The following is a 25754-nucleotide window of genomic DNA, read 5'->3' on the forward strand; positions in this document are numbered from 1 at the left end:
TGACAATTTTGGAACTCAAAGATGTGGTTTTGAGCAATAATCCTATATAACCTCTTCTGCATATGATTCCTTGAAAGTTATGCACAAGTTATTTTTTTTGATCGGCAAAAGAAAATTTCATTACCATAAAGGGCCAAATATGAAATCGGTAAAAGTTATGCACAACTTACAATATGCTAACTAGCCTAACTTTGAAACACATTTGATAAATGAGAAGCATTTTCGATGAACATTTAAAAATTTTGGTACAATCTGTCTGGGGAATTTGCATATACTGAGAACAAGATTGGTACATTATCAATTTTTCGATTATGGATGTTTGGACCAGCCTGCGCACCTTGACTAATTCTGGGGCCTTGAAGTTAATGACCGGACAAATCCTTCTATGGCCCCAAGGTTTTATAAATTGGTACATTATCATTGACCTTTCAAAACAATTTTTATATTCTTTGAGACACGAGAAAGTCCTCTTTAATTCTAAGTACACAAACGACTACACAGTCAAATACCTCGCATATCAATTCTCAAGCATTTGTATTTTTCTTGTATATAATATCAGGGGTGATCTAGTTTGTCGGAAAAAAAAAATCTCAAGCATCTCATCGAAGCCTTTCAACTTTCCCTTCCCTCGCTTATCATTTATCAAGAAACGAATCCTCTGCTTGCCGCTACAATTCCGGTTGTTCTCCATGTGCATCAGATCAGCTGTTTCCATCAGTAATTAAGGCAATCTCCATCTCCATTAGACTTGGGCAAATGCAATTAGAACTAAACAATTTAGACGACTCTTGAGATTTTGACTATACAATCATCAAAGACAAAAACTCGTTAAATGTTGACTAAGAAGAGTAAAGAATTCACCAAGGAAGATTAAGACATCCAAACAAGTTAGCAAACAGATAGGAATGACCAGAAGGAAAGGACAAGTTCAGATTGACCAGATCATATATACTCTGTGATTTCCGTTATAGTGGTTGGAATTCATACCTACTTTTCGTGTCTACCAAACAGATTAATTCATGAAAAGATTCTTCTAATCAGAAGCTACCTCTAGCATGGCATGGGCCTCTTCTGGCAATCCTCAGTGCTTGTCTATACAGCTTCAACACTAGAGCACGGAGAAGAAAATCCTGCAAATCTAAGGTGAGAACCATGAAAGATTCTATTCGACAAAAATAGAGTTACATGTTAGCTTCTCTCATGGGTAAAACGTCCAATCGACATAGCAAAGAGAACTCCAAGGATAACTTTTCTAAACAGTAAAATATGAGAAAATTCCACAAGTCAAGTTTAAATGTCCCCCGTATAAATCGAGTGTCATCATTACAGTCATTGCCTAGACGAATCCAATTTCAACATGAGCTCGGTGCTATTATTTTAGACAAACACGCTTGTTTTCCATTGTACTAGCAGCTATATTACAGACTTGTTACTTATAGTAGGAGATGGGGAGGAAAAAAGGGTAGACAACACAATAGCTAGCCACCAAGAAAGTCGCAAGTTGAACCATATGAATATGATATGTAATAAACATTCCAGGTACTTGAGCTAAAAATTTCATAAGCTCATTTATAGGTGACAACGCACATGACAGTCGCTTCTTCTACCAATTCAACAAGAATATAACTTGAAAAAGAAAGGAGAAAAAAGGAAAAGAAATCTGTCGATGGAAGGAGGGAGACAGAGATGGAATACGGATATATAAAACGAAATGAGTAGAGGAAAGCTGAATTCGTAAGGTCAATTGAGTCGCAAGGGGAATGGAATCACATAAGCTTAAGTGATGGGCAACTAGTCCCTGCTCCATCAAAAAATCTCCCCTATGTTACATGAAGTCTAGGTAGCAGGTATGCGTCCAACCTCCTGGTGTTGGATTCTTGTATGTCTCAAATACAAGGACACGTATGGACATGTCAACATGTACGTAATTATCAACTTACTTTTGTTATGTCTACTGCAAAATGATGCTATAATGTGTTGTAGAGCAATTCAAGCATACTTATAGAGTTCTAGGCATGCCTATATTGTAAACCTGGATCACTCAATTTGTTGGGAGTGAGTATACAACTATATTTGTCCGAAATGGATCCCATACCCTTACCCCAAGTGTCGAACATGGGTACTTTAGACAACATAGAACTTGTTTATTTACAGTGTCAAGCTTAGTTTAAACACATTGTGCTCCATTGAATGCCACACCACCTCCACGTGGGGGTCGAGCGGTAACCATCTAAAATCCATTTTAAAAGCTTGAGATTTGTTGTAAGTTTCACGCTTCTAAATCAGTTGCAGCCATTACCTAAAGCCATTACATGACAATTTACTGATTCCTCCACAAGGACACAACTACGTGGAAAAGCCAATTGATATTGAGATGTGTTGCAACCTTGATAACCTGCAACCTTATCAAAAACCTAAGATCCAGCGAGTGATTGTGCATGGCCAACATTCAGCTGGTGAAATCAAAAGGTCATCAAGAGAAATTTCAAACTTTGTTATCTAACATCCTATGTCTCTGGAAAATAATATACTACCTAGCTTACGACTACTAAACTAATTATTAAATGAATAGATAGCATATCTTTAAGAAATATTCCAACAAACATAGAACTTAGTAAATCTTGCTAGGATAGTTACCTTTGGCGAATTCTTTTCACCCTACTTAAACAGGTTCACATTTCAATATCTCAAACACAGAGGTATGAAAACACAAATCGGTACTTGTGAAGAAGTCCAACCTTGTGTATGTCAATGCAAGGGCGGAACCTAACTCCACATTGGATGCACAGTCCATGACGAGGCCCTGCATGAAGCATAAAATAAAAGGCTTCAACAAGATATAAACATTTACATTTAGATGTACCAATGAAGCAAACAAAATGGACGCAGGCATACTAGAGATGGATGAAGGTACAGTCCACATATACTTTTGATGATTGTTGTTGTTATTGCCATTGTAGATTGCAGAAAACGAACTGCGGCCTGATCAGGTTGTGGTGGTTCGTAGGCTGTGAATTCTCATTCTAGGTCAACAATTCCTGAACTGCTCGTTGTGATTGCAATGTGGTAAAGATTACTGCAGAGGACAAAGCATTAGTTAGGGCTTTATATGAAGGCTTGGACTTGGGTGACCCGCTCTTGACCTGGTATCCATACTCTATGTCTTCATCGAATTTGGAAGGAAACTTGGTTACAAGCTCTATCTGAAATGAAGCACTCTGTTGGAGCTTGTCCCACATTGGTTAAATATAACCTTCAAAAATATAACCGTTCACACCTAGTATATGAGCCTGGGCGACCTCTTGCCAATTGATTTTGAGTTGGATGCTTTAACACACTCCAATCCTTTCTATTGTCCCATTGAATCTTCTTGAAAAAGATTCCCACATTATCCCGAAATCCAACCTATACGAAAGAAAATAATCTCCAAACATTAATCTTTTAAGGATTTCATCACATATGATTTCAACTTAAAGCACTTACAGATTTGATGAAGATTATTCTTGATCCGCTGAGAGGTTTGGTTCTCCCTTGATTTGATAAAAGTTCGATGAAAGGATTGGAGCTCTTTGTACCCATTTTTCATCAACGTTGAATTTGAAACCACTATAAAGGAACGTAATACAGTCGGCGCCTCTTCCCAAATCTCAACAGTATCTAGCATCAAAAACACCTCCCTACCATCTTTCTGCGGCTTAGATAAAACAAGAGCCTCCGTTTCACAACATGGGCAAGTTCTTTACGCCTCTGAAGTTCAATTTGGTCATTATTGACTACATACTGCGACCAGAAAGAAAAAAGCTCTAAACACAGATTTTTGAGCTAGATGGTCCATTACGATAGGATCACACAAATCTAGAAGACTCCTCAGTGTCAGTATAACTGGTTATCACAAAATAACCAATAAAAATAATAGTTGGTTTGATAACTGCAAGACTTACTAAAGGTCCTCACCAACTCCCTAGTGGAAAAATTTTATGGCATCCAATGTCAAAAGACTTTTGGGATTAGCACACAGTGCAAGAACAAGCAACATCTTAATTGAGAATCTAGAAGTAGTCTGAGGTGTAAGGAATCAAATCAGATCGCTCGATTTATACGAAAGTTCACAAAAATCCAAAAATATGGGGAGTGAGTGTGAATGTGGATTGAGGATAGATAGGGGATCAAGGATGACAATCCAATTTGTGATTATTCTGATAATACGTCACACAACAAAGTCACAGGCCTATGTAAATATTGCTGAGCTACTTCTGAGTTTTGATGAATCTTGGAAAAAGCAAAAACTGAAAACATACTGATGTGATAATGACATGGCTGGCTCCTTCCTCAATGTAACTCAAGGCATTGTCTGGATTGATCCCACCACCAACATGAAAACCACCTGGATGTTATCAGTCCTAGCAGCAAGTTCAACACAAAAAGTCTATAAGTGTAAACATAGAACTTTGGGTGATAGGAAAGACAACATGGGACTGATACAAAACCTACCTCTTAGAGTACAAGAAGGTTAACCGTCATCGAGGATGCCCGCTTGACACTGATATAGAAGTATATGTGCTTGTACATTTACATTGAGACATATACCAATAACATCTAGTATGGGTTATTCCATAGGAGACTACAGTGAAGAGTCGTACCAGAGGATTATGTGACCTAGATTTTGTCCCCATAGTGAATCGGCTATTTTCAGCTTGTGACATCTAATAGGACACTACCATGTAAATGAACAACGTAGAAAGGGTAGCTTCATGGCTGAAAATACATTTCACAGGTTGGAAACCTAGATCATTATACCAACTACTCATCAGCGTAAATTTGGACAACCTACACATGTACTCCAATGTTCATGTTCTTCTCACTTTCCCAGCAATGAACTCCTCACTCTCCCGTTGGAGCTCTCTCGCCTCCCCCACCTCACGTCAAATTATCGGCAATCGGCAATTTAATATAACTGTACCGGCTGTCAAATACGTTCTAAGTAAACAAAATTAGTTATAATACTAAAACTGCAACAAATGTCAGATGGCCCAAGCCATGTATCCTTGCGTTTGGAAAGCACATTTATTGGAGGAGGAAAACTTATAAAGACATAATGTACCCATCACTTCTCCCTTAGCACTTCCAATTATTCTTCTTCCCATTCAAATAGAGCTCTTCAGAATTCCAATCCTTAATTTGCTTATGGTGACAATCATGAAATTCACCCACCAAAAATTTTCCCATATAGAAATCAGATGAAGTTAATGCAACACTAATTCGATTGGACTTTCACCCAGTCATTTATCTTCCCTAAATTTTGTTTGAAAATCAACTTAGAGCAAGTCTACCCGTTGGTGCCAAAATGGCATTGCCGAAGCCATTTTTTGGCTAGCTATAGTGTCATCTTGTCAAAAAATGTGACAGGGTTGCTCCACCTTTGCAATGCCATTTGGTTTAACCACCCTCCTACCCCTCCGCAACCACCTTTCTAACAGTTTGAAAATAGCAAATTTTGACAAAGGCGAAGAGGGTTTTTCATTCTCGATGCCACCTTGCCTTCCCCTCCACAACAACCTTTCCTTGCTCTACGCTCGTGCTCTCACTCCTCGGAGGTAACTGAGGGAGCAGGCAATTCTCTCGTTCAGATCACTGTAACGCAAAGTGCTTCATTTTCATTTCCAAACCTCCACAACTAACATGATTTACGTTAAATGAAGCGTACCTGTTCCCATCGGCGGCCGCCCATCGTCGCCAGAGCAGTAGCGTTGTTTGATAAATCTCGGAGCAAATGAGGAGGACGACGACTGGTGTTCGTGTTTTAATACCCATTAAAAACTCGCGCTTAAGAGACGCGAGGTACCTGAAAACGACGTCGCCAGATTTCATTGTGACTTCTCATCTTCAACCTGAGAAGTTTTTAAAACAACGTAATTGGTAAATTGTGAGCTCATTTCAGTTTATTTTTAAGATCGAAACTATTCAACATGTAGAACCTATCAAGAAGATAAACTATATCAAAAATCAGATCGATCGAATGCAAGTTAGTTCATAATCGGAGATGATTGATGTGAATTTTGTTTTCGGAGAATGGGCTTTGCCGCACCGGAGCGGAGCTACGTGTTTCGAAACGACGTTGGACCATTAATGGTCCGGACTGCAAAGTTTAATAGGTAAATTGTAAACTCATTCCAGTTTATTTGTACGATCGGATCTGTTCAAGTTATAAACCTTGTCAAGATGATAAATCGTGTCAGAAATCATATTTATCGGATGCCGATTAGTTTATAATCGGAGCTCATTTCGGTGAATTTATTTTTAAGAAAATAGATATGACAACACCGGATCACAGCCCTGTATTATTAAGCGATCTCAGTCTCAGACTCTCAGGTAAACCGATCGAATCCTCGGCCATCCTCCTCGTAATCACCTTCCTGTAATCCCGCTACAGCTGCCGCCCACACTTCATCCCGCAACGTTACCCACGCGCCGCCGTCAAAACACCGAAGGGCTCCATTCATCCACAATTTAGCGTGGGTTTCCGCTGAACTAAATAGACTATATGTGGTCATAGTCAAGTTGTTTTCGCTAATTCGTAGTTAATCTACGTGGGGAGAATGACAAGTCTGGAAATTTGAATGTTGATGGGTGGCTTCTTATTTTTTAAGTCCTTGTAACCCACTTTACGAGAGAGTTCATTCTCTCAAAATAGATCACCTTTAATTCAAAAAAAAAAGTATTTATTTTAGTAAGTGGAACACATCCTTTCGCAGGCGAGTTCCCCCTCTGCCGATCCGCTCTCCGAGTTGACTCCCTGTTTAACTCAGTCAGTAGTTTTAGCTTCCAATTAATTTTTATCTCTTTGGAGTGATTAATTTTTATCATCTTCGGCTTCAGTAGTAGTTCTAGACTGGCCTTTAGTGGTTTTTTTAAATATTCGAATGTGCGAGCAAGTTTGCATGCATCTCGTCTTATTTCGAGGCCTTGAAGTTAACGGCCGAGCAAACTTTTGGCCATAACATTTGGAATTTTTGGCATTCATTAGATTTGAACTTGCAACCTCTTGAGGGACAAGCCATTTAGTTGCTTTTCTAGCAAACTGTTTGGGTTTATTTACCTTTAGACTTTGCTAAAGATGCAATTAAATCATCTCTGGGAGCAAAACCATTCCTTACCAGCCAGGAAAAAATAGTCACCACTGCTTGAATTCTCACACTAATGTTTGGATTTCCCGAAACTGAGCCTCCAATTAATTTTTTACCATATTCTGCTTTGTGACTCAACTCAAGCAACCATGGAAGCTGTAGAGCCACAAAGGACAAAATTTTACCGTTTTCGCAAAGGAAAGTTTCCGATCTAGAGCCAACAAGAGCAAGTATGTTTCTAATATCTCTGATATGTACTTCTTGATCTTTATGCGTGTAGGATCAGGCGGCTATGGTTATTCACTACAATAATATTTGCTCATCTGCTTTAACTACGAGTCAGTACTGTGACTTGGCGTGCAAAATCTCATGATTCTTACTCATTAACAGGGAAAGAAAGGAGATGGACCTATTGCAGATTCTCCCCTGCACATCTGCCCTCCGTCGCATAAGATTTGAGGGAGGTTAAATTGTCTAGTACCACCACCAGTCAGTCTTTGCTATATTGTGTAACTACTGGAGAATTGTGTTGAGCATTGGAAGCTGAAAGCTTAAAACAGAACTACTGTTCAAGGTACCTAAGTCATTCTCTCACAATTACCCTTTTTCCTTTTCATTTGAGTACAGAGACATAGTGCTCTAGGCATAGAACATCTTTTTATTTCAATTTATGTCATGCAATCATTTATACGATTCTGGTTTAAATATCCTAGAAGAGATTGCTCATCATTTGACATCAAGTGATGGTTGAAATGTTTAGCAGTTTATTGTGATCTAAAGATCGTGTAGCAACTGGACATTAGGAACTGTTTCAGCCTCTGTTTGGGAGTTGATTAATGAATTATCATCATATAGATTTTCTTTTGTCTTAACTGATATGGAAAATGCAACAAGAATAACTGATTGAACTCGGAATTCAAAGTTGAAGTAGTGTTAAGTATCAATAATATTTCTAGCCTTTCATAGGCTTGTCTCTTGATTTAAAGAACTTAGATTTCTAATTTTGAGTTGTATGCTTGAAATCGTGTTAAATAAAAAAAAATTTGGCTGCGCTTTTGTACAGGTGAGTGACGAGATGGACTCAAAGACTGTTTGGCAGTGAACCTGAACACCTGTTTTGAGTTAATTCGACGCACTATGTATGGATGTGTCGTAGTTTTGCTAATGCTGTTGAAGCCTAAGAAAAAGGAGAGCTGACAGTTGCTTAGCTGAAACAATACATTTTCTTTAGAAGCAAACGCATCTTGCGGAACCTGAAGTGTTACCTTGTTGAATGTAAAGTATGAACTAGAGTCAATAGTAGTAGTGAAGCACGAAGGTAGCACTGATGGTCATGGTTAATAGACATTAGTTATGATGCAACAAGGAAGCGAACGCCTTTTAGTTTTGCTGCAATAATGTTCATGGTTAATAGACATGTGTTTGTACTAGTTCATGAATGAATGGAATGAAGATTTGTTATGAAAATGGTTGAGGCATCTGTATGTTGGAATTCTTGTGGTGTTCCTTTCAAATTTGCGTGTATAAATTGGGAGTCAAATCTTTGACCCTAAATTTCACAGCCGAATGTGCGATACTGCATTCATAGCAGAAAACTTTACTACTCAAGCTGCATTATATACGCATCACCAAATGGGTATTCAAATTTATATAGCAGGGAAGGAGTTTTTATTCTTCCTGCCACGGTTGAGTTGAAAATGGGTATTCCATTCAGATACATATACTTGGTAAATTTTGATGAACACCATGGTTATATCTGGCTATATCTTGATCAACCTAATGTGGCCATGCTGACAATCTGGCTATATCTTGCTCAATTTTTTATCAACACCATTAGCCAATCCTAATTACAGATTACTTTTTTTAAGATAGGGGACAAGTTCAAGCTAAGGTAACTAACACGACACGGACATGGGCATGTTCAAGAACACGGACACAACAAGACAACATGCAGACACGGACATGACATGAGGAAATGGACACCACAAGGACATGTAAACGGACACAAACACGACACAAGGACATGCAGACACGAACACACGACATGGCAAGAAACTCAATTTCAGCACTCTAGAAACTCAATTTCCAGCACCTAATCATGAAGCAAGTGTTACCAACATTTAAACTCAAAACTGAAATGATAGAAAACTCAATTTCTAGAAACTCAAAATTGAAATGCATACATAACTTTTACCAACATTGAACCTGACACCTTTTTCATTAAACAAATTGATACAAACACCTCATGAGGGCGTGAAATTCGTATTTTTGTTGTCCAAACATATTCATGCAAATTTGATCATCTAATTTTTACTTCACCACAAAACATGAATGAGAGAATAACCATAAATTAATTTCTAACAAAATACGAAGAAACTCCCTATATCAATAAGCAAGTCTTCTACTCTTTGCACTGATTCCTTGCATTCATCATTTCTATAAAACTTTGGTAGCCTCCTCCCCAACCTGCCCTTGACTTTCCATTAAACTTGATTGTTCTCCTCCCTAAACTTGACTACCCATAATACTTGATTGTCCTCTCCAAACTTACTATTGAGTAAACTTGGCATGTTGCTTCGTGAAGTTGGGAAGTTGTTAAAAAATTAGCCAAAGCTTGCTCTTGTTGGGCATAAACTTGGAGAAAATGGGAGGATGGTTCCGCCTTGTGCCATATTTGGTTGAATATTTTGGGGCATCATGTTTGGCCACATTAATTGCCCATGTAGCTTCGGTAACTCTGCCAAACAAAAAAGAAGTTTAACATGAAACATAATAAAGGATTATAGTAGGAACTTAGCAATAAGAAAGTTTCTTATATTTACATTTACAATACTCTCTTGTGTCCCAAACATAGGCCATCCGCATTCTCCCCAACCTCCTAAAATTAGTAAAACAATATAACTAGTAACCATTCATCCAAGATATGTATATGTCCATATTAACAAGTAAGCAACAAATAAATAAAAAGTTATACCTTAGCTTTTTTGTTGGACAATGTCTTTTATTTTTGTTCTCTTTTCTTCTAACCAATTTTTTCAACAACACCTTGCTTTCTTTTAGATGGCAGTCTTCCTTTTCGACGAAGAGTTTTCGGGTCAAGGATGTTCCTGCTCTCTTTGGAAGGTAGAACTCCATCTTCAAGTGAAAAGGAATCATTAGTAGTATTAGAAATCATATTACTTCCACAAACAACCGAAGATTCCAACTTTATTTTAGCTCCCGCAGGCATCCCATCACCTTATCATACTTCTCTTGACAATCTTCCGCCAAATCGGCTTCCTCATTAAAGAGATTGTGCATGTTCTCATGCCGATGTGCTTCAATTGTATTTGATGAGTTATCAAAGGTTATTCGAATTTTAGTGTGGACCCTACTTGTTAAGTACTCTTTGAACTCCTCTATCATGGAACACTATCAGTTGACATCTACACACCATTCCTCTAAACGCAAACAATCACCATTCCTCTAAACGCAAACAATCGAAAATTGCAATTGGCTTCATTGGTCTCACCATTAAAATCGACAGTAAAATGACACGTAAAATCATCTCCAAACATTAATCTTTTAAGGATTTCATCACATATGATTTCAAATTAAAGCATTTACAGATTTGATGAAGATTCTGTTCATCCTTGATTCGCTGAGAGGTTTGGTTCTCCCTTGATTTGATAAAAGTTCGATGAAAGGATTGGAGCTCTGTGTACCCATTTTTCATCAACGTTGAATTTGATTAAGGGTTGGAGATGCCCATACATAATAGAACCCACTGTAAAGGAACGTAATATAGTCGGCGCCGCTTCCCAAATCTCAACAGTATCTAGTTCGCGCGTAAAAAAAACCTCCCTATCTTCTTTCTGCAGGTTAGATCCAGCAAGAGCCTCCATTTTCCAACAACACGGGCAAGTTCTTTAAGCCTCTGAAGTTCCATTTGGCCATTATTGATTACATACTGTAACCAAACAGAAAAAAGCTCTCAAACACAGATATTTGAGCTAGATGGTCCATTACTAGAGGATCACACAAATCTAGAAAAAAGCTCTCACCACAGATATTTGAGCTAGATAGTCCATACAGTCGGCGCCGCTTCCCAAATTTTCCCTTGTAGAAATTAGATGAAGTTAATGCAACACTAATTCGATTGGACTTTCACCCAGTCATTTATCTTCCCTAAATTTTGTTTGAAAATTGACTTCGAGCAAGTCTACCCGTTGGTGCCAAAATGGCATTGCTGAAACCATTTTTTGACTAGCTAAAAGTGTCATCTTGTCAAAGAAATGTCAGGGTTGCTCCACCTCTGCAATGCCATTTTGGTGTACCCACCCTTCTTCCCCTCCGCAACCACCTTTCTAACAGTTTGAAGGTGATGGAGCAAGTTTGAAAATCACCAAATTTTCACATAGGTGAAGAGGGTTTTTCATTCTCGATCCCGAGTTTTGGCTTTTGGCAAAACCCTAGTCACATAATCCTTCAAAATAGTCTGCGCTCGTGCATTATGTGACTTAGGGCAGAACATAGACTTGCTTTTAACCTTTACCAATAAACAGTTCAAAACTAACGGTGCAAATTCTTAATTTTGATAACTTATGGAGTATATATCTTCCTACGCAACTGAAGCATGTAGTTGGTTTGATAACTGCAAGACTTACTAAAGGTCCTCACCAACTCCCTAGTGGAAAAATTTTATGGCATCCAATGTCAAAAGACTTTTGGGATTAGCACACCATGCAGGAACGAGCAACATCTTAATTGAGAATCTAGAAGTAGTCTGAGTTGTAAGGAATCAAATCAGATAGCTCGATATATACGAAAGTTCATAAAAATCCAAAAATATGGGGTGGGGTGTGGTGAATGTGGATTGAGGATAGATAGGGGGAAAAGGATGACAATCCAATTTGTGATTATTCTGATAATACGTCACACAACAAAGTCACAGGCTGAAGCAAAGGCCTATGTAAATATTGCTGCGCTACTTCTGAGTTTTGATGAATCTTGGAAAAAGCAAAAATTGAAGACATACTGATGTGATAATGACATGGCTGGCTCCTACCTCAATGTAACTCAAGGCATTGTCTGGATTGATCCCACCACCAAGATGAAAACCACCTGGATGTTATCAGTCCTCGCATCAAGTTCAGCAGAGAAAGTCTTTAAGTTTAAACATAGAACTTTGGGTGATAGGAAAGACAACATGGGGCTGCTATTAAAACCTGCCTCTTAGAGTACAAGAAGGTTAACCGTCACTTACCAATGGAATAGCCCATACTAGATGTTATTGGTATATGTCTCAACGTAAATGTACAAGCACACATGCTTATATATGGGCCTATATAAATTGCAAATAAGGTGCATTATGAAACTACAAACACAGTCTATTTTCAGCTTATGACGTCTAAAAGGAGACTATCGTGAAGAGTCGTATCAAAGGATTATATGACCTAGATTTTGTCCACAGTGTGAATAGTCTATTTTCAGCTTATGACATCTAATAGGACACTACCATGTAAATGAACAACGTAGAGAGGGTAGCTTCATGGCTGAAAAGACATTTCACAGGTTGGAAACCAAGATCATTATACCAACTACTCATCAGCGTAAATTTAGACAACCTACACATGTACTCCAATGTTCATGTTCTTCTCACTTTCCCAGCAATGAACTCCTCACTCTCTAGTTGGAGCTCTCTCGCCTCCCCCACCTCACGTCAAATTATCGGCAATCAGCAATTTAATATAACTGTCTTGGCTGTCAAATACATTCTTAAGTAACCAAAATTAGCAACAATACTAAACCTGCAACAAATGTCAGATGGCCCAAGTCATGTATCCTTGCGTTTGGAAAGCACATTTATTGGACGAGGAAAACTTATAAAGACATAATGTAGAGACCCATCGCTTCTCCCTTAGCACTTCCAATTGTTCTTCTTCCCATGCAAATAGAGCTCTTAAGAATTCCACTTCTTAATTTGCTTATGGTGATGATCATGAAATTCACCCACCAAAAATTTCCCGTACAGAAATCAGATGAAGTTAAAACAACACTAATTCGATTAGACTTTCACCCAGTCATTCATCTTCCCTAAATCTTGTTTGAAAATCGACTTAGAGCAAGTCTACCTGTTGTGCCAAAATGGCATTGCCGAAGCCATTTTTTGGCTAGCTACAGAGTCATCTTTTCAAAAAAATGACAGCGTTGCTCCACCTTTGCAATGCCATTTTGGTTTAACCACCCTCCTTCCCCTCCGCAACCACCTTTCTAACAGTTTGAAAATCGCCAATTTTGACAAAGGTGACGAGGGGTTTTTCATTCTCGATGCCACCTTTCCTTCCCCTCTGCAACCACCTTTCCTTGCTCTACGATCGCGCCCTCACTCCTCACACTCGCGAATTTAAGTTGTTTGGGAGGTTTTTGGGAGACGCGTTCATGCTCGCACTCTCGAACCGGCCCGCGCATTATGTGACTTAGGACAGAACACAGACTTGCTCTTAACCTTTACCAATAAACAGTTCAAAATTAACGGTGCCTGTAGGGGTTCAATTTGTCGGGACCTTGACCGTAATTTAGGTTAGGTTCCTTCCTCCGTTGCTCCGCGCTCCTTCTGCTAGACCTGCAATAAGTCTAGGGCTGGGATAACCCAGTGACCCTCCGACGATCAAGTTAGATCGTAGAGGGAGAATGTAGATCTAGGGTTAGGGAAGAATGACATACTTCTCCAGGTGAGTATCCTAGGTTTACTTGGCTTCTAAGCTAGCGCGTGGAGAATACGCTCGGGTAACCGCCTCTGGTGACATCATATATGACGAGTGGAGCAGAACGGTTATGGAGCACATGACTAGACCTGATCCCAATGATTACATTTGCCACATAATCCTCGTGGTCCCCATCTGGTGTAACTACCTCTCTTAAGCAGCTTCGGGAACATCCAAACAAATACATTGCATACTGTTGATAGTTACCGAAGCAGGTACAAAAGGCTTGTCACCGAGCGATAAACCGAACAGTATGTCGGGATCATTAGCTTTTACCAAGTTGCTGGACAAAACCTCGCGAGGCATCGATTCAAACCACTTGGCTAGGTTACCGAGGACAGTAACCGAGGCCACCACAGTGCCAATTCTGAATTTTGATTACTTATGGGGCATATATCTTCCTACGCGGCTGAAGCTCAACCATTCTGAGGTAACTGAGGGAACAGGCAATTCTCTCGTTCAGATCACTGTAACACAAAGTGCTTCATATTCATTACCAAACCTCCACAACAAAGATGAGTTACGTTAAATGAAGCGTACCTGTTTCCATCGCCGGCCGCCTATCGTCGCCGGAGCAGTAGCGTTGTTGGATAAATCTCGGGGCAAATGGGGACGAAGACGACTGGTGTTCGGGTTTAGTACCCATTACAAAATCGCGCTTAAGAGACGCGAGGTACCCGAAAACGACGTCGCCAGGTTTCATTGTGACTTCTCATCTCCAACCTGAGAAGTCTTTAGAACGACGTAATTGATAAATTGTGCGCTCATTCTAGTTTATTTTTACGATCGAAACTATTCAACATGTAGAACCTATCAAGAAGATAAACCATATCAAATATCATATCAATCGAATACTGATTAGTTTATAATCAGAGATGATCAGTGTGAATTTATTTTTCGGAGAATAGACTTGGCCGCACCGGAACGGAGCTGTTTCACTCTATGTGTTTCGAAACGACGTCGCACCATTAATGGTCCAGACTGCAAAGTTTAATCGGTAAATTGTGAACTCATTTCAGATGTTTTGTACGATCAGAGCTGTTCAAGTTATAAAGCTTGTCGAGAAGATAAATATTGTCAAGAATCATATCTATCAAATGCAGATTAGTTCATAATCGGAGGCCGTTTCCTTGAATTTATTTTTAAGAAAATAGCTATGACAACACCGGATCACACCCTGTATTATTATGGGATCTCAGGTAAGTTAGGTAACCGATCGAATCCTTGGCCATCCTCCTCGTAAATCACCTTCCTCTTGCTGTAATCCCGTTGCCGCCACCGCTACCGCCCATCCCCGCCACGTTACCCAACCGCTGCCGTCTAAACCCAAAGGGCTCGATCCATCCACAATTTAGCGTGCGTTTCCGGATTTCCGCTAAACTAAACGGGTTACATGTAGCGGACCGAGTGAGAGGCATGTGGGGTCCGTGCCTCCACTCATTTTTACAGAATTTGTACATATAAATTTTTTGAATTCACCTTAGGTCCCATGTAAATGAGCTTGATCCATTCTTTTGACTCTCGATTCAGAATTTACAACTGCGAATTCTGAATCAAACCATGAATGTATCGTAGAACAAATAGCTTTTGAACAATGGCCGTGGACACTCGTGGGAGCATGAACTCTCTGAGGAATAATGGGTTGATGGAGCTCGAAAAGGGTGCTACTTTTATTCCCCCCCCCCCTTGCCAAGCACAGTTCAATCAAGTCTCTATGCTTCTTTCGACATCAATAAAATCGAGGCTGAGATAGTTGCTCGGAACAAAGGTCATGATCTATTGTGAGCCGGAGCCCTTGAACGGTCTCATTTCATTGGTGAAGCAGCTGCTGCTAGAATGGCAACCACCTGGGCTATGGAGGCATGCTGGGAAACTGTCACTCTTGAGGGGGATTTCCAAGCTATCGCTTCTGGTCCAGTTCCATTTCTTTACTCTGTGGGACAGTGGATGTGCACGCAATCAATCGCCCTCGTTCGGTTTCTCTGTTCTGGCTTCAAGCACCACCATAATATGCGCTATGCTACTCATGTTTCATACAGATCAAGCTGTTTTCTTAGTTTTTAGCATCTCAGTTTCTCATCGTTTAGTTCTTTCGCCTTTCAACTACATTATGGCTTCCCCTACAAAAATTGGGGAAAAGGTCTGTTGAGTTGTGTTACTGTGGTATTTCTTTGTTTGGCTCGCTTTCTCTTCACTTGTAGTCAAGACTGGAGCCTTTTTTATGGATCAGCATTGAAATGATGTGAAAACTGTGGAACAAGATTCAAGGATTTATGTTTCGCATGGGCATTTCCTCACTAACAGCAAGTCCAATGGTTAAGCCAAAATATCTTGAGCCATTGCCATTTTTGGCAATGAATAATGACATTTGCCAAAAAATGACGTGGGTGCAATGTCATTTCCAATGCCATTGTTTTTTCAAAATTTGCATAGTATCCCTTTTACAACTAACTACTATCAATGGTGCAATAGTGTTTTGCCATTTGGAATTGGTTGTCGGGTTTGATGATGTGGCACACAAATGGCAAAGCGATTCTCAGTGCCATTTTTTAGAGAAAATGGCTGGCCAAAGCAAAAAATGACAGCAAAATTCACACCATCGGGGCACCAATTTTGCATTTTTTCGGCATCAGGTAAGCCTTTTTCAGGCCACTGGACTTGATCTAAGCAAAGTGACATTATGGCAATGAGCAAAACAAAGAGGATAATATGACTTTATTGTACAACCTGAGAGCGTAGAGTCTCCAAAATCAATATGCTTCAAGGAATAAGGGTGAGAATTCTGGAATTAAAAATGTGATTTCGACCAATAGTCCTACATAACCTGAGTGTTATGTACAACTTATGTAAGCTAACTTGGAAACATATTTGCTAAATAAGCATTCTGAATGAAGGTTGAAAAAAATTGGGTAAAATCTTTCAGACAAGGGGAAATTTCCCTATATGTATTGGAAACAAGTTTGATACAGTAACATTATCATTACCATTCAAAAAAATCTTACACTTTCTTTCAGACACAAGAAAGTTCCCTATAAATTCCAAGTAAACAAACAACTACACAATCAATGACCCTGCATATCGAGCATCTCATCCAAACCTTTCAATTTTCCCTTTCCCTCGCTTATCAAGAAACGAATCCTCTGCTTGTCACTGCAATTCCGGTTGTTCTCCATCTCTTGTCTAATCATGTGCATCAGATCAGCTGTATCCATCACAATATATGGCAATCTCCATTAAAAGTGAGCAAAAGATGTTAGCCACTAACACTAACACCTGACCATAAAGTTCTGCAAGCTTGGGCACATGCAATTTGGAACAACTCTTTAGATTTCGAATATACCAATCTTCAAAAACAAAACCTCGTTAAATTTTGACCAAGAAGAGTGAACAAATTGACCAAGGAAGATTAAAACATCCAAACAAGTTAGCAGACAAAAGATTATGCCTTGTTCGGATCAAGTTTTGGAAAAAAAATCCCAACTAAAAAAACACTCATTATCCCTACTTTCCAATCATTATTCTCATTTCTCTCTCAACTCATTACCCCTATCTCCAATCATTATTCTCATTTCTCTCTCCATCTATCTCCACTCTTTACCCTATCTCCAATTATTACCGTAATTTCTCTTTTCACTCATTACCCCGAAAACCAAACCCAAAAATTTTTAAAAATTCATCCGAACATCCAAACAAATTAGCAAAGAGATAGGAATGACCGGGAGGCAAGAACAAGTACCAAGATCATACTGTGATTTCCGTTATAGTTCTAGGAATTCCTATCCACTTTTCTATTTTACAAAACAGATCATAATGAAAAGATTCATTTAAATCAGAAGCTACCTCTAGCATGGCCCGGGGCTCTTCTGGCAATCCTCAGAGCTTGTCTATACAGCTTCAGCACTTGAGCACGGAGAAGAAAATCCCGCAAATCTAAGGCGAGAACCATGAAAGATTTCCTTCAACAATAGTACAGTTACGTGTGAGTTTCTGTCATAGCAAGTGTCATTGTTATGGTTATTGCATTGACAAATCCAGTTTTAACAGCTCGGTACACTTATTTTAGGCATACACCGCCTGTCTTCCATAGTAAATAGGTTCTATATTAGGGACTTATAGAAGGAGATGGGGAGAAAAAAGGGAGGACTACACAAGAACTACCCAACTAGAAACTTGCAATTTGAGAGGTATGAAAATGATACTCCTATATAATAATGAACATGCCCAGTATTTGTGCTAAAAAATTTCATAGTTGCTTCTTCTACCAATCAATACGTGTAAATGGCTTTACAAAAGCATAAACTGAGTCAATAAGAATTTCACTTGAAAAGAAAGGAGGAGAAAGAAGCAAAAGAAGTGTCTATGGAGGAAGGGAGACAGAGATGGAAGGGAATCCTTTAAGTTTAGGTGCCGAGCAACAGGTCCCTGTGCCAGCCAAAACTCTCCCCCTAATGTAACATGGAATCTAGGTAAGCGTTCAAGTGTCGGATTCATCTTAGTTCTCAAGTCCCAGCCTCTCAGGAGATATGGACATGGCAACATATATGTAATTACCAATTTACTTCTTTTATTTATTGTATAGAATCATGCTATAAGGTGTGATAGAGCAATTCAAGCATAATGATAGAGTTCTACATATATATACATTTTAAACTTGGATTGCTAATTTTTTGGGGGTGAGTGTACGACTATAAATATCCAACATGAATTCCATAACCTTTGCCCAACTATTGAGTGCCAGACATGGGTACTTCAGACTAGTAGAGGAGTTCACGTAACATCTCTCTCCCCCGATGAAGGGGGTTTATCAGCCTATCACTTTGCTGTAAAAGCTGAACAAGTTTTACCAAAAAAAAAAAAAAAGCTGAACAACAAGTCTTCTTCTCCAAGGTAAATTTGGAGCACTAAATGTGTTCATTTTAGGTCTCAAAACCCAACCTCTCTTTAGTGCACGGTCCCCAATAAATTTTCTCTTACTATCTCTCTTCACTCATTACCCCAAAACCTCTTTTAAAACCCAAACCATTGTCCCATCTCTCCCCTCAATTTCCCAATGTAGCTCGCACGGTTCCAATCTTGGAGTCACAATTTCTGGCTGAAAACTTCTTCTAGGTAAAACAAAGCTAAAAATATCCTAATTACAGACAAGAAGTACCCCACAAATATGGATAACAAAATCTAATGCTCTACAGAAATCATAAATTAGGTTTACCCAGATGGAAAACATCATATTGAATCAAAGTCTTCCCTTCTCCACATGAACCCAAACTTGATTATATGAAACAGTGCCTTAAAGGTGGTTCTTAGTTCTTACAAGTGACCCAAACCAAACGGCCTCAAGTCCCATTCCCATAAGCACGGCCACGGCTAAATAAATCCGTTCTCTCCACTGAGCTCTGTTGAGGCATCGTGTTCTTACAATTACCAACGAAAAATGCAAGCTTTCTCAAGTAGAATAATTTCGCAAACTCCACATTTTCTTCGTGGGCTCTCAGCTACCAAATCAACCCATTATCACGTTGTACATATCAAATCAAAATGGACGTACAAATAGAGAAACACTAGACGCACAAAACCTATTTTTGGGGATTCTCAACCTAGTCTAAATTCAATTTCCACTCTTGTATTTGTTTGAAAATCTCCAATCAGCTAGAAAAAGAACTTTCTAAAGCTAAATTAGTTCCACGATAATCTGCCATACCTTGTGGGAGATGTGAAGGAATGAGGTTCTTCTTTCTATCTGCGCCGCCAGCAGCAGCGTCGAACGGTGACGGTGTCCTCTCTCTCTCTCTCTAGATGTTGTCGGCAGGAGCAAACCAGTTCACTCCGAAACTGACTCAAAAGTTCACAAATATGGAACATGGAGGTACAAACGAAGCTGTCTAGTGGAAAGCTAAAAATGTAAGGCCAACTGAGTCGCAAGGGGAAGGGAATCCTATAAGCTTAGGTGATGGGCACCAAGTCCTTGCACTAGCAACATACACGTGGTTATCAATTTACTTCTTTGATTTGAAGTATAGAATGACGCCATAAGGTGTCATAGAGCAATTCAAGCATAGTTATAGAGTTCTATGTGCACATGTATTGTAAGCATAGATTACTTAATTTTTTGAGGTGAGTACGTGACTGTAAATGCCTGATACGAATCCCGTACCCTTGCCCAAGGGACGAGTGTCGGACATGGGTACTTCAGACAAGTAGAGGAGTCCGCAAAACATATCTCTTCACATATGAAGGTGGTCTGACAGCCTTTCATCTTGCTGTAAAAGACAAACAACCAGAATTGCTTAACTGTTTCCCAATTATTCAGCACAATGACACAAGTCATTCTTCTCCAAAACTAAGAGGCAAGTATCCTATCTTAATATTTTTCTCCTCAATTTACATAGTGGGGTTCCAATCAGGAAGCCACAATTGCAGGCTGAAAACTTCGTTTCTGAAAATGATAAAAAGGCTGAAAAGATCCTAATTACAGCCAACAAGTACCCCCAAAATATGACTTGTCAAATCTGATGGTCACGAGACGAGAATACCTAAATTACGTTTACTCAGGTGGAAAACAACATCATACTGGATCAAACTCTTCCCCGCTCCCCACGAAGAAAAACTTCATTATATGAAGTATCGCCTTACAGGTTGTTCTTAGTTCTTACGAGTAAAATAAACCAAACCAAATCGCCTCAAGTCCCATCACTTGGAAATGGCTACATGAATCCGTTGAGCTCTGTCGAGTCATCCCATTATTGAAAGTACCCAGGAAAAATGCAAGCTTGCTCAAGTAGACAACTTTCGTAAACTCAGCAACCAAATCAACTCATAACCACGTTGTTCAATGTTCATAGCAAAATAAACCATACAGAATTACCCAAAACACACAAACAAAACAACCCATATAGCAAAACACTAGACGCACCAAATCCATGTTCAGTGATTCTCAGGCTAGCTTAATTGAATTTCAATATCGAATCTGTCACAAAATCTCCAATCTAACGCTCTAGGCTAAAGAGATTTCCTTTGAAAGAAACTGTAGGTGTAGAGCTAAATTAGTTGCACAGCCATACCTTGGAGAGATGGGAAGGAATGAGGTTCTTCTCTCTGTCTCTCTCTAGAAGGTTTCGGCGGGAGCAAACCAGTTCACTGCGAATCAGACCAAACTGCTGCCTTCGGATCTTTGGATCCTTCGTACCTTGTTCTTGGTTATGAATATACTTAGGCTCCGTTTGGAACTTATGGAAAGAAAAAGAAAAAAAAAGAAAGGAAAATGAGAGAAAAATAAGAGAAAAATTTACTGTTTACTTTACTTAAAATCTTTTTTTTTTCTTTTTTTTTCTATAACCAAACAATCGGAGGAAAAATTCTTTTATTTTCTTTTCTTTTTCCTGAGTTCCAAACAGAGCTTTATGTTTCTGTGTTCAATTTTTTTTTTTAGAGTCAAATCGTATGCCCGCTTTCTCTTTTTCGGAAATTCTAATGGCAAGATTTGCAGGAACCACGAAGGAAAACACGTTTGATCCATTCTGGATCTCATAAATATCTAAAAAAATATTTATAAATTTTTGAATAGGACCTTGTAAAAAATTAACTCTAACATATATCGGTTAACATTTCAGTTAATACGGCTTTGTTCGGTTAACATTTCAGTTTTAGTTTTGTTTTTAATTATTACCCTATTTCTTTCTTCAATCATTATCCTATTTTTACAATTATTACTTTCTCATCTCTCTGTATCTCTCCCCAATCATTACCTCTATCTTCAATCATTACTCTATTTCTCTCTCCATCAACTACTAAAATTAAACTAAACTAAACTTTCAACCAAACAAAACCTACATCTCTCAGTAAACTAAACTTCTAACCAAACAAAACCTACATCTCTCAATATTCCACCCCGATAAAGTCTGCATAAAATTAATTAACAATACAATACAGAACGTAAAGATAGTAGAAAATTTTCCCCACTGAAAACCGGGGTATCACTTGTCAAAGCGTTGGCGCATTTGTTTGCTTCGCGGAAGATGTGGTTGATGGTGATGCTGTCAAAGTGTTGCATTAAAGCCCTGCATTTGAAAATCATGTTACTCAACGGGCGATTGTCAATGTTCTTCGCCGAAAAGAGCTAGGAGGCAGCTAGAGTATCTGTTTCGACTTTTAATCTATTATTGTTTTCCATTTGAGCAAACATTAACAGACTTTGGATATAGGTTTTGTATAACTGGGTTTTTTCCCCTTCTAAAAACTTGTCATTTTTTAGTCAAAATTTTACCATAATCTCAAGGATTTCGAGGAGACAAACTAAAAACATATAGAGAAAAAAAAATTCCAATAAAATTAAATATAAGAGTATAACCTGAAAAGTCTAACTTATTATAATGTAATTTTTTCTCAATGTTCCAAAAAATAGGCATTAGCGGGGTGAAAAAAAGGGCGTTTTTAACGTTTAGGTGTTGACTAGACGATCTCTTAACGCCTAGGTGAGGACTAAGCGCCAACTACTTAGCTCTATAATCTAGGCATTGTACCACTACATAGCGCCTAAGTGAGGACTAGTCGTCTTAGGCCGCTGACTTTTAGAACACATACAGTGGAAAACGCCTTACAATTTGAAGTTTTATGCGTAAGGGAAGACATTTTCTTGGTAGATACAGGACTTGGGACCTCTGTAATCTAGGCATTGTACAACTACATAGCGCCTAAGCGAGGATTAGTCGTCTTAAGGGGCTCACTTTTAGAACACTAATTTTTCTATCTAGTAAAGTCAGTATTGTTAGATTTAAATTAGATATAGAACACTTACATCCATATTCAAAGATATAGCAAATTCTCGACAAAGAGAGAAACTTTATAATGACTACTTCCGTGAATAGTTATTTACGGAGGTGAATCGCACACGTTCGTTTCAACTTTGAACGGTCAAGATTGCGCAACTCTGTAAATAAGGGACCTCAGTAAATAAGCCACTCTCCCACACAAAACTCACAAGTCACAAAGAGGGGTGTTTTCGGTATTCGACAGTACTTCGCTTATTTTCACCGTCATACGACTCATACTGTAACTCTTTAGTACGGCCAAATGCCAACCTAGGGATTTCCGGATAAAAAAAAAAACCCTAGGGATTTCGCTCTATAAATATCCCCCACATCGTACATTTTCCTCCTCGGAATCTATCTTCTTCTCTCATCTAGAGAGAGAGAGAGAGAGAGAGCGCGATCGGTTTCTGTCGAATGCGACCGAAACACCTTTCACTGAAAAACAAGATCGAAAATTACCGTTAAAAATCGAATTTAGTTAACTAAACACAAGTTTCCAGTGATTTCAAACCAAAATCAAAGCTTTTGATCGAAACTTCAAAACAAAACCCTAGAAGTAGTCATGGATATGCGATTCCCTTACTCTCCGGCGGAGGTAGCCAAAGTACGCATGGTCCAGTTCGGCATTCTCAGCCCCGACGAGATCGTAAGTCAAATTCTCTCTGAAGAAAAGAAAAAAGTTAGGGTTTTGATATTGTGGTTTTTTTAAAATTTTGATTTTTTTTGGGCAGAGGCAAATGTCAGTAGTGCAGATCGAGCACAGCGAGACGACGGAGAGAGGGAAGCCGAAGCCGGGCGGGCTCAGCGACCCGCGGCTGGGCACAATCGATCGTAAAATGAAGTGCGAAACTTGTATGGCCAATATGGCCGAGTGCCCCGGCCATTTCGGGCACCTCGAGCTAGCCAAGCCCATGTTTCATATCGGGTTTATGAAAACGGTGCTTAGTATTATGCGTTGCGTTTGCTTCAATTGCTCCAAAGTCCTTGCCGATGAGGTAGCTTTTTCGCTCTATTGATTTAGGGTTCAGGCTTCATATTGGGGCTATTAGATACAAGAAGTTACAAACTACAAGAGCTCGACTCTTGTTTGGCGGGTTTAAAGCTTGTTTTAGTCTAATCAGCTCAGTAAAGATAACCAGGCCAATTGGGGTTGCCTCGTGATGGGTTAGATTAAGGTTTGTTTGGATATAAAGAAGTATAGGGCGCGTCATCTGCAATTCTATACTTAATTGGTTCTTGAAACATCACTGTGCTGTGATACAAACAAACTACTAGAGCTCGACTCGTGATTGGCTTGTTTAAAGCTTGTTTTAGTCTAAGGTGCAGACTATGACTCCAACAATAAGGTTATTAAGAAAATCAAGATGATTGAGTTTGCCTGGTGATCGGCTTGATGAAAGTCCGTTTAAATATAAACAAGTGTCATCTGCAATTATAGTAGAGCTAAATTTAGGGCTGTTAAAGAAATTAACTGCGTGAGCTTGATTCGTGTTTGGCTTCGGTAAAAGCTTGTTTGGGCCTATGACGCAGACTATGACTCTAACAATAATCTTATTGAGGAAAATCAAGGTAATAGAGTTTGCATCATGGTCGCCTTTACGGAAGTTTGTTTGAATATAACCAAGTTTAGGGTGCATCATCTGCAATTTCATGGTTATCAAAAAATTGATGGCTTTCAATTTCGCTTGGGTTTTTAAAGTTCTTAGTATTTGACTTGGAATGGTTCAAGTGAATTATGTTAGTTATTCTTGGAAGATGTTTGTTTGACCTCTCTGCATTGTTAATTTTTTTTTTTGGTATTTCCTACCTTATGATTCATTAAAAGATACAATTGTGACTGCGTTCCTGATTCATTTACTACATTGTAGGAGGATCACAAATTTAAGCAAGCTCAGAAAATTCGAAATCCGAAAAACAGACTTAAAAAGATCTTGGATGCCTGCAAGGGCAAAACAAAATGTGAAGGCGGCGATGATATTGACACCCAAGGTCAAGATACTGATGAACCAGTTAAGAAGAGCCGAGGTGGTTGTGGTTCACAGCAGCCAAAGCTTACTATTGAAGGGATGAAAATGGTGGCTGAATACAAGATTCAGAAGAAGAAAAATGATGACCCAGATCAGCTTCCCGAACCTGTTGAAAGAAAACAGCAGCTCTCTGCTGAAAGGGTAATTCGTACACTTTTCCTCTTCTCGGTTTTTGGCTTACCAAGACTTACAAAGCTACATGATGTTTACACAGGTTCTAAATGTCCTGAAACGTATAAGTGATGAAGACTGTATGTTATTGGGTTTGAATCCTAAGTATGCACGTCCAGATTGGATGATATTACAAGTCCTTCCAATACCGCCTCCTCCAGTGAGGCCTTCTGTGATGATGGATACGTCTGCCCGGAGTGAGGCAAGTCTTTCGTGTAGTACCACTTTCTTTCATAAGGGATTTTCCTTTGAAGTTATAGGAGATTTTTTTGACTTCACGGCATATAGGTTTTTCTGTGACTTATGTTTTTATACCTTTTTACATGGTCATAAAGTATCTGCCAACCGTTTGCATTGGAAGTTTTATAATGTTACCAGGCAACTTGTGTATTACATGTTAATCCTGGAATTCAGTATCATAACCCCACTTTTTCCCTCTTGGAGCAGGATGATTTGACTCATCAGTTGGCGATGATCATTAGGCATAATGAAAACCTGAGGAAACAGGAGAGAAATGGAGCACCGGCGCACATAATCTCTGAATTTGCACAGTTATTGCAGTTCCATGTAGCTACGTATTTTGACAATGAGCTTCCGGGTCAGCCAAGGGTATGCCTGTTTCTGTATTCCACACTCACACATACTGACATACTTATTATAACTTCTGGTTGAATCTTGTTTTGTTTGTTTTTTCAGGCTACGCAGAGGTCAGGACGGCCTATCAAGTCTATATGCAGTAGGCTTAAGGCGAAGGAGGGGCGTATTAGAGGCAATTTGATGGGTAAACGTGTGGACTTTTCTGCACGTACAGTCATCACCCCAGACCCAACCATTAACATTGATGAGCTGGGTGTACCATGGAGTATCGCATTGAATTTAACT

General features: G+C 39.1%; 3 protein-coding genes and 1 long non-coding RNA gene across 31 annotated transcripts in view; 2 read left to right on the top strand and 2 right to left on the bottom strand.

The window, feature by feature from the left end:
• Positions 1–206: 206 nt before the first annotated feature.
• On the bottom strand, positions 207–14482 carry LOC131334496 (uncharacterized). 27 transcript variants are annotated; one of them, XM_058369534.1, is made up of 6 exons: positions 14411–14482; positions 12172–12269; positions 2896–3076; positions 2739–2803; positions 1049–1130; positions 207–705 (listed from the first exon to the last, which is right to left on the bottom strand). In XM_058369534.1, exons 3-6 carry the CDS (start codon positions 2921–2923, stop codon positions 518–520), a joined length of 363 nt encoding a protein of 120 aa, XP_058225517.1. In that variant the 5' UTR covers positions 2924–3076; positions 12172–12269; positions 14411–14482; the 3' UTR covers positions 207–517. The 27 variants fall into 27 exon arrangements, 4 of the variants coding, with proteins under 4 accessions (XP_058225517.1, XP_058225516.1, XP_058225515.1 ...); XR_009202183.1 differs by lacking the exon at positions 14411–14482 and having other exon boundaries at positions 207–800; positions 1049–1108; positions 12172–13639; XR_009202185.1 differs by lacking the exon at positions 14411–14482 and having other exon boundaries at positions 207–747; positions 12172–13639.
• On the top strand, positions 6283–8591 carry LOC131334498 (uncharacterized). Its single transcript, XR_009202192.1, has 2 exons — positions 6283–7698; positions 8188–8591. It is a non-coding gene; the product is annotated as an uncharacterized LOC131334498 (long non-coding RNA).
• Positions 14483–16787: 2305 nt separating the features above from the next.
• Positions 16788–21080, bottom strand: LOC131334499 (uncharacterized). 2 transcript variants are annotated; one of them, XM_058369538.1, is made up of 3 exons: positions 20929–21080; positions 17711–17826; positions 16788–17072 (listed from the first exon to the last, which is right to left on the bottom strand). In XM_058369538.1, exons 2-3 carry the CDS (start codon positions 17814–17816, stop codon positions 16933–16935), a joined length of 246 nt encoding a protein of 81 aa, XP_058225521.1. In that variant the 5' UTR covers positions 17817–17826; positions 20929–21080; the 3' UTR covers positions 16788–16932. The 2 variants fall into 2 exon arrangements, with proteins under 2 accessions (XP_058225521.1, XP_058225520.1); XM_058369537.1 differs by lacking the exon at positions 20929–21080 and adding an exon at positions 19569–20907.
• Positions 21081–23013: 1933 nt separating this feature from the next.
• LOC131334500 (DNA-directed RNA polymerase II subunit RPB1) overlaps positions 23014–25754 on the top strand; it is an 8670-nt gene continuing 5929 nt past the window's right edge. The window contains exons 1-6 of the mRNA XM_058369539.1: positions 23014–23320; positions 23406–23669; positions 24543–24842; positions 24916–25074; positions 25320–25481; positions 25569–25754. The exon at positions 25569–25754 is cut by the window's right edge and continues 35 nt beyond it. Of these exons, the coding sequence (XP_058225522.1) occupies positions 23237–23320; positions 23406–23669; positions 24543–24842; positions 24916–25074; positions 25320–25481; positions 25569–25754 (1155 nt within the window). The 5' untranslated portion in view covers positions 23014–23236. The remainder of the gene's footprint in view (positions 23321–23405; positions 23670–24542; positions 24843–24915; positions 25075–25319; positions 25482–25568) is intronic.

The sequence above is a fragment of the Rhododendron vialii genome, chromosome 7a (assembly GCF_030253575.1).
Source record: "Rhododendron vialii isolate Sample 1 chromosome 7a, ASM3025357v1".
Classification (NCBI taxonomy): domain Eukaryota; kingdom Viridiplantae; phylum Streptophyta; class Magnoliopsida; order Ericales; family Ericaceae; genus Rhododendron; species Rhododendron vialii.